This window comes from Papilio polytes, unplaced genomic scaffold (assembly GCF_000836215.1).
Source record: "Papilio polytes unplaced genomic scaffold, Ppol_1.0 DF822067.1, whole genome shotgun sequence".
Classification (NCBI taxonomy): Eukaryota; Metazoa; Arthropoda; class Insecta; order Lepidoptera; family Papilionidae; genus Papilio; species Papilio polytes.
In genome coordinates, this window is record NW_013527137.1 from 5799845 (window position 1) to 5808339 (window position 8495).

General features: G+C 33.3%; 3 protein-coding genes across 3 annotated transcripts; 2 read left to right on the forward strand and 1 right to left on the reverse strand.

Annotated features, from left to right (window-relative positions):
* Positions 1 to 12: 12 nt before the first annotated feature.
* Positions 13 to 3688, forward strand: LOC106107115. The gene is made up of 9 exons (XM_013287820.1): positions 13 to 82; positions 388 to 474; positions 960 to 1040; positions 1121 to 1204; positions 1294 to 1383; positions 1692 to 1808; positions 2118 to 2237; positions 2606 to 2719; positions 3600 to 3688. Exons 1-9 carry the CDS (start codon positions 67 to 69, stop codon positions 3641 to 3643), a joined length of 753 nt encoding a protein of 250 aa, XP_013143274.1. The 5' UTR covers positions 13 to 66; the 3' UTR covers positions 3644 to 3688.
* Positions 3521 to 4952, reverse strand: LOC106107114 (26S proteasome non-ATPase regulatory subunit 4). The gene has a single exon (XM_013287819.1). It carries the CDS (start codon positions 4859 to 4861, stop codon positions 3758 to 3760), a length of 1104 nt encoding a protein of 367 aa, XP_013143273.1. The 5' UTR covers positions 4862 to 4952; the 3' UTR covers positions 3521 to 3757.
* A 1673-nt stretch (positions 4953 to 6625) lies between these two features.
* Positions 6626 to 7832, forward strand: LOC106107118 (putative ATP synthase subunit f, mitochondrial). Its single transcript, XM_013287822.1, has 4 exons — positions 6626 to 6786; positions 6864 to 6962; positions 7075 to 7191; positions 7675 to 7832. The coding sequence occupies exons 1-4, from the start codon at positions 6708 to 6710 to the stop codon at positions 7701 to 7703; spliced, it is 324 nt and encodes a 107-aa protein (XP_013143276.1). The 5' UTR covers positions 6626 to 6707; the 3' UTR covers positions 7704 to 7832.
* The last annotated feature ends 663 nt before the right edge of the window (positions 7833 to 8495 follow it).

Genomic DNA, 8495 nt, shown 5'->3' on the forward strand with positions numbered 1-8495 from the left:
TTTTTGACAGGACAACAAATACAAACTAAGGTTGAGGCAGTTCGAACACCAGAACGAATCAAAAGCATGAATTTTATTAAAAGTTTGTATCTTTATTTATTATAGTTTTCGCTCCCGGCTTCGTCTGCCTATTAAAACAGTTACAGTAAAAAGTAAAGCCTAGGTAAAGCAGTGATAGTGTACCCTTCTAACAGTGCAGGAATTTTTAAAATCGGTCCCGTTGTTTTGTGTTTATTCGTTACATACAAAAACACAAATTCCTCTTTATAATATTAGTACAGAATGATAAGTCTTTAACATTACAGTAATTAAAAAGATTCGCATACTCGTTGATCCTCTGTATTGAGGGGTTTTATTCGTTTTTCCTTATTTTTTCGTAATTTACAGCTCGGGGTCCGTGTACCACGTTTCTCTCGTGCTCCAACCCTGACAGACCTCTAACCAGGTCCAACCTTCTCAACCGTATCGGAATTAGTGAGTGAAATTCTATCTTTACATTTGAAACATCAATCAAAAGCTTCGCGAACTCTTTGGACGTGTGCAATCACTTGTAATGGTCTGGCATTATTGTAGAAAAATCGTAATTTTTTCGTAATAAGACAAATTTTAGATTAGATGTTTTAGGTAAAAGTCAAAGTATTGTAGATCGTACTTGAATAACGCACAAAAAATTATACTCGTACAATCTCCGCCAAACACTCAGAGTTAAAAGATTAAAATTTCTAATGATTAACAAGTAGTACCTACTGTGCCACGTTTTTTTTTCACATTTCGGGGGAGCTTATGTGAAACTGTAATTTGGTGACCTCTGGCGCCCTTTTCTGTCTAGCGACCTGGGCGGGCGCCCGACACCGCCCTGGGTAGGCTCCCGACACCGCCCTGGGCGGCTGCCTAGCACCATGCGCTAACAAACGCTGGCTCTGTTGACAGGATATTTAGCTAAGTTTATATTGTTACAGACTCCACTTCCAATAGCATGCAGAAACCTTTTATAAGAACAGGTCTTATAAATTTGCCATCCAAATCTCCAAGACCTATGGGTATGTATGGTAATGTGGGTCACTACAGGAATCAATACGAAAAAACTTCTGAGTCTTTACATTTAATTTTTACATTTCAGTGCAAAGTATAGAATCTAGGCCACGATTTAATTGTAGTCCCAGAATCGAAAGGGGAAACATCAGCGCTAGGAAAGTTCCTTCAGGTATAATTCAATAAAACTAAAAATAGATTTTAAATAATGAATACTATTAATTTTGTATTCTGATTTCTGATATTAATATATTTTCGCAGAAAATCTGAGATTGAAAAATAAATTTTCTTGTAAAATCAATGAGAAGTCGAATATTAACCAGAGTCTGCAAAATGTGAGCTTAAAAAAAGGTAAATCGTCTTTTCGAATTATTTCATCATAATTGTTTGACCATGGAGTTGTACTGCAGTGTTGTATGTCATCCTTTTCATAATTTTGCACAAATCAGAGGCAACAATAATTTATACCCAAATTCAATGGAAATGCGAGATTTTAACTAACCTATAAAAATCCACAGTCAATGAATTACATCGGTAGCCAGTGTTTGAACATAAAATATCTATTTTCTATTGAATTTGACTACAATATGGTTTAATAGAACGGTTTTAAAATCTGAAATCTCAGAATAACAATAAACCAATTTTTGTTATATTTACAGTAGTCGCTCCTGTGAACGAACAAAATATACCAGAAAAGCAAACGATACGAAGAAGTCAGATTGAAACTTTAAAAAATACATTCTGTCGAGAAGTCCACGATATATCACCTTTACCCAGTAATTGTTTTGTCCTGATTAAAATCAGAAATCAAGAAAATGTAAAACAAAATGTTTATATTTTTTTTACATTTTCTTATTATAAAAGCCAATACACATGCCAGAGGAATTAATTATCCAGCCAGTCATTAAAACAAAAGCGTTTTTCGTATGTAGTAAGACTATCAGTGTTGCCATTATACATGGCTAAACGGCAAATTCGATTCAAATTTAAACGAAGCCTCATTCTAATATATATACTTAGCATTTAATTTACATTACAATTCTTAATTTCAACTTCATATAGTTATAGGTAATTTATTTTTTTAGATACAAGTTCAGCTAGTGGGAAAAGGTACAAACCGCAACTAGAAGATATCAAGAGTTCATATTTGTTATTAAATAAAAAGAACGTTATTGATCGAAATATTGAAAACATTATAAGCAATGGTAACTATTTAACTTAGCCAGTAATAATCAAAATTTCAACATTCTTTAGTTTATAATGAGGACGGTCAGGCTTTTCCTGTCCAGATAAGTGAATTACTCAAGCTTTATTAAAAGCACGCGAATCTAACATATGTTTATAAATGTCGAATAAGCCAGAAAAGCGTGTGATCGAGCCAAATGGAGGTTCGTCTTTGTCTATCCCTGTGCGTTACGGGCGTGTGGCATTATGTTATCTTGGCTGTTCGAAACTTCGCGCTGCTCTGCATCGCGTACGCTGATTTTAGGATTGTAGCAAAGCGAAAGGCGACTGTAGTTGCCAAAAAGTTTGGGGATATTACCCTTAATTATATATTTTCAATTATTTTCAGATTGTCAAAACCGTGTAGTATCTAAGCCGGAACCATTCGACGAAATGAAAAGGAGAGAACAGTTAATAAAAGCGAGAGAGAAATACAAGAGTAAAAAGTACTGGAATGAGTCGAGTATGTCTTTGAAATTCTTTTACTAATTGCCATTGTTTTAGTTATACTTAAATTTTATTGTAATCTTCTCAGTCAAAAGTGTTAGTGAACTCAGTAAAATTTTTTCCACTGCCACTTGATTTAGTGAATTTCACTGTTAGAACACATGATAGGAATTTTGTCATCTCTATTTTGTACCAATAAAATAAGAGGGATGGCAATATTGGTGAGGTACAGGGAGGTAATCTTGCGGTATTCCAAATTAGCTATATTTGTTTGAATGTTTTGTACGTAATGACGACGACTCGGACCAAAGACCACTAGCTTTTGTGTGTACGCGTGAATGTATAAAAAGATCAGTCAGTGGTAAAATTGCTTTATATTATCCCGTCGTTTGTGCAACTCATTGCTACTTAATTGGTTGTGTTTAAGAAGTTTTTGAAAGTGCAACACCGCGAATTTCCGCAACTGTACATGTGTTAAAGTTGAGACTCCATAAATGTCATTTATGTTGTACCATAAATTTTATAAAAATAATAAAGTCTCTAAGTAATTAAATAGTTTTAATTTGAATAATCTGAATGGTGAAAAACATTTGCAACAACGTTAAATTATTTATAAGTGAATTTAATTTACATGAGAAATCATTCTACATATTTTTGACAAAATGCAACCTAGGAATGTCAATTTTGCTTAAATAATAATTCAGACCTTTATATAGTAACTTTTATTGGAAATGTTTTAATTATAACTCAGTTTTTTTTTTTAATAATGAGGTGGCATGTTATGATTACTACTGCCTAATAAAAAACAAACAATACATACAGTGAAATGCACTTTAAATTAAATTAATTACATGATAGTTACATTTTAATTATTATGAATAATTTATATGTTGCAGAATACAGATGCATTGAAGGTCTTAACTGGATATCCTGGAAATGAAACAGCTGTACGTTTTTATATATTTAATTAAGTGACGATTCCAAGTGTATTTTGAAATTTTTATAATGAAGTTACGAGCATTATGATAAATAATAAAAAAATTGAAAAAGTTTTTCACTCTTTTGAACTTGATCCACCTTTACCATCTTTATCCTTCTGCTTCTTCTCATCTTTTTCTTCCTTATCTTTCTTAATTGTAGACATAGCATTACGAATGGCCTCGCTCTGAGGATCGACACCGGGTAAGTTTTCAAGTACACTTTGTAGAAATGCAGGATCATTCATAACTTCAGCGTATTCTTCTGGCACATCCATACTCTCTTCAGCTTGAGGAGCCTCCTGTTGCATGCTCATCTCCATAGCCAATGCAATTTGTTCCTCTTCAGACAGCTCCATAGCTTCTCTGCCAAGAGACATAGCCAGAGCTCTCTCCATTCCTGTATTTTGCGCTTCTCCTGTAGTACCCTCGGTCATTTCAGTGTCAGTGTTAGCCTGCTGCCTACGAGACTCCTCTTCTTGGCGTTGTCTTTGTTCTTCCATAGAGACACGCAATGCTAAAGCAAGCTCAGGATCTTCGTTGGGATCAACACCGAATTCAAATGGCGATAAGCCTGAACCAGAAGGTCCTGCGCCATCTCCTCCAATCAAAGGACTTGAAATTAACGCCTCAGACAAAACAACACACCCTCCAGCTGGAACTGACACCAAGTGGCTACCACCGGATGCAGTATCTTTACCATTAAGAGTGTTAACAAAAGATACTAACAAAGGATTATTTTCAGCATCTTCGCCAAAAGAAATGACATCGCAATTTACCTTCTCTTTCTTTAATCTTTTAGCGAGTTTCACTAGTTCCTTTTCATCTGTATTGATAGGGGAACCAACAAAGACCACAATACGCATCTTATGGTTTTTGCCTTGGCGATGTTTCAGAGCCAAATGAGCAATTCTGATACCAGTCAATAAATTGATATTGCCATTCGGCTGCACACGGTGCAGTTTAGATAAAATGCGACCGACATCGCTAGTAAGCGTAGCGAGTACTTCTACATTGGCAAGGGTCAGTAGACCTACATTGTTTTCAGGGTTTGATCGAGTTCTTGAATGACATACCAAATTTACAGCATCTTGCTGAGCTTGTAATCTTGTCGGGAGGAAATCACCATTTCTCATGTAGTCACTGTTGTCTACACATATCATAGTACTTTCCAAGACCATTTTGCTTATAGTTTATTTAATGTTTTTAAAAGTTAAAAATTACTGAGAAACAAATTGTGCTGTATAATTCCTCTTTCACAGATTATAACACATTTGTCATTTGACTGTCAAATATAATAAAGACTAAAAAAAATGACTTTATCTGTTTTGTGTTCATTCTTTGGAACTTGATGATTTTAAGAAATTATATCTTTAAATGTTCACTAATCATCCTAAATTTTAATCGTTTTAAATAATGAAATAAAATACGGATTAATTAAAATACCTGCTGTCCGTTTTCGTCCATATGCTTTATCAATAACCGGATCGTATAGTATAGTCCACAGAGTACTTTGTAACATACTGAAATAGAGACCAATCTTCGGCCTAAAATTGGGTAACACGAAGAAAAGCGCCATCTGTATTTCATAGTTTACAACTTTCTTTCTTTCTTGTTTTGTTTTTATTTTTTTTTAATAAAATGGGGCAAACGAGCGTTATTTAAAATAATAATATAGGTTATATAAATATCTAAATATCTATGTTATGAAATATAGATATTTAGATATTTATACACCTATATTATATCTGTTATAAATATCTAACCATTATGAAAAGATTTATATATCCACCCAAATAGTGCATTATACCAATTAGGAAGTAAAAACAAAGGATACTGTTGGACGGTTACTTTCTGCCGTCCCGAGCTCTGGAGGTGTAGGGCTATTGAAACACTGTCTTCACATAGTTAACAAGTGTATTATAAGTATCAACAATCACATTTTATACAATCTCATATTTCATATATCCTACGGTGTTACGCGGTACGCATTGAGATGAGAAATCATACATAAACATCAGTGACATCAGTTGTACAAGTTGTAGTACTTGATGCATACCTTAAAATAATAATCTGTTATTTTAACAAAAAATTATAAGGCTAGTGACTAAAACCGTAATACCATACGGCAATAACATTTAAAATCTGAGACTAATGGCCAAAATAAAATTTTCCCACCTTCTTACTGGTTACATCTTATTTAGTATTATTGCACTCATTAAAAGCATGCTTTAATGTACAAAAAAAGTCTAAGAGAGATTAGTGTAACAATTTACTACTTTTACTTTACTGCTATAAATATGGTTGTGAAAGAACCAAATACATGTTAAAGACAAAACACTACAAACAAATACTTAAGTAGTCCGGCAATGTACAGAGGCACGAGGCCATAGATGTGGACTATAGCTATAAATTCTCATTATACGAGAGGAGACGTCTTACTGCTGGATAGAGACAGTGTTATATAAAAGTCTATAATGTTCTGAAGTAAGTAGACACAGACATACCTCCTTTTTCTTTACAACCAGGACTGCACCTACCTAAATACTGTTGAGTATTTTCAATTAAACGATAATACAGAGTACTTTAACGATAAATAAATGTAATAGACATTTTACTTATTGAACTGACATCGAATTACAAGTGACAATTAAAAAGAAGTAAATCAGAGTTGAAAAAAGGTTTCATTCAACAAATACACTAAAAAAAACACTACAATAAGAGCTACTAAATAGCGACATCTATCGCATATTAATTGAACTAGTAATTTTTTATTGGTAAAACAGCCATCTATTACTGCGCGTTGGCATATATAACAAATATAATACTACTAAAAACAAAATTGGTTTGTTTCTTATTATCAAAATAGATTTAAGGTGCTCCGTTATATTGCAGTATTTTATCTTCGGATTTCCAAGTTAAATGTACTGAGATTGTGCACCCTGGTATAGTCTGTGTAATTGCAACCTATCAAATTGTTCCATAATACTTTTTCCTTGGTAAATTTCGGATTATCCCCGAATAACCATGGCTTTCGGAGACTATCCAAAAGAATATAACCCTGCGGTTCACGGGCCATACGACCCGGCTCGCTATTATGGAAAACGTAAGTAATTTAAGGATATTATGGCCTTGTGAAGTACACGATTGGATTATGTAATTTCAGAATTTGATGTTTTTCAGCTGATACTCCTTTCGGTCAGCTGAAGTTGAATGAGGTTGGAGCATGGCTTGGTCGCAGGAATAAGACACCATCGGCTCTTATGGGCGCTTGCAGTAGAGGTAATATAATTTTTTTTAAGGTTATTAGATGAAACTTAAATACATTGCTAGTTATATTACATTAGGCATAAATATTATTAACTTACCTATAAAGCGTAAATATTTTGGACAGCCTGGTGGAGGTGGCAACACAAATATGTCCAGCCGAAGAGAGTTGGTATGGCTCCATTCTTCCAGCTGCTTGTTGGATCAATGGCTTTCTTCTATGCTATCAATTACGGAAAAATGAGTAAGTATAGACTTGTAAAACATCTATTTGTAACATCTACAAACAAAGTTGTAACTAATAAGGCATCAAATTAGTATAATTCTGATCAGAAAATCATGTGTTTAATGTTAAAGTAACAAATTATCATTGAAGGTGTAATTCAGGTCCAAGTTAAAGTTTTTAAAAATACCAAGGAATGTCCTGTCTTAACTATTCAGTTCATATGTTGTATTCACAAAGACTTATCAACTTATGAGATATTGAACCCAATCCCTGTGAAATCTGAGAATAGCAAGACCATTATTTCGCATTGCTCTAATTTCCAAGTACCCTCTTTTATTTTCTATTTATTTCAAAATGTAATTTAATAATAAAAGCACAACAAAGTTGTTATCCTTTTTACATTTAGGAGTCGTAGTTGTAGATCTATGCTTTTCGCAACTCTATAGCTCTCTAGCATTACTAAGCATTTACATTTATTAATTGAATTTTATTACTTTTCAGAGCACCACAGGAATTACAAGTACCACTAAACAATACACCAAAATGATTATGGAGTAACACCATGTTTTTAAATTATGTATCTGGTGTTAGAAGCTTTTGTCTGCTATAGATCCATTGTTCTGTTCTTACAAATAAAATAAATAGTTAAAAAAAAACAATTGGTGTCTATTTTATTCTTTTATTTATTACCAATTTCTAGAATATCATTTTCATATTGAATAGTTATGACATAAACCATTTGGTATGGTTGTTGGAGACGCACAAAGAAAAAGGGAGCTTAAATTTTTGGCCAACTTCCCAAAAGGAGGTGCTTAATTTGTCTGATTTTTTTTTCAACAAAATGAGTACCTATTTGCGTCCTTATGAAAAAATCAATCATTTTGATTTGAATAATGGCACACAGTGTAGCTTACAGATCCCACAGACTAGACACTTTATCGGAATCACTGAGCATGTTGCAGCTGTAAATTCCTACATTGCACCAATTTAGTTTAATGTAGCTGGCATAACAGCCATACTTGATTAAAACCTATATGCTTATAATAACTAGTCTGCAGGGGCTTTTAAGACAGGATCAAGTAATATGATTAAATATTCAAAATTCATTAGGTTAGAATTAAATGTTAACCTATCAAAATGAGAGTTACATCTCATGAAATCTTAACCCTTAAGTCATAAGGAGTGGACAGTGGAAAAATAAAATTAATAATGTTAAGGGTAATTACAAAAATAAAGTTTTCATTCATTACAAAACAGATGTTATTTAGTGTCTCCAAGGTTGTGGCACTGCAAATTATAGGCAAGGTAGGTAAAAAAAACAA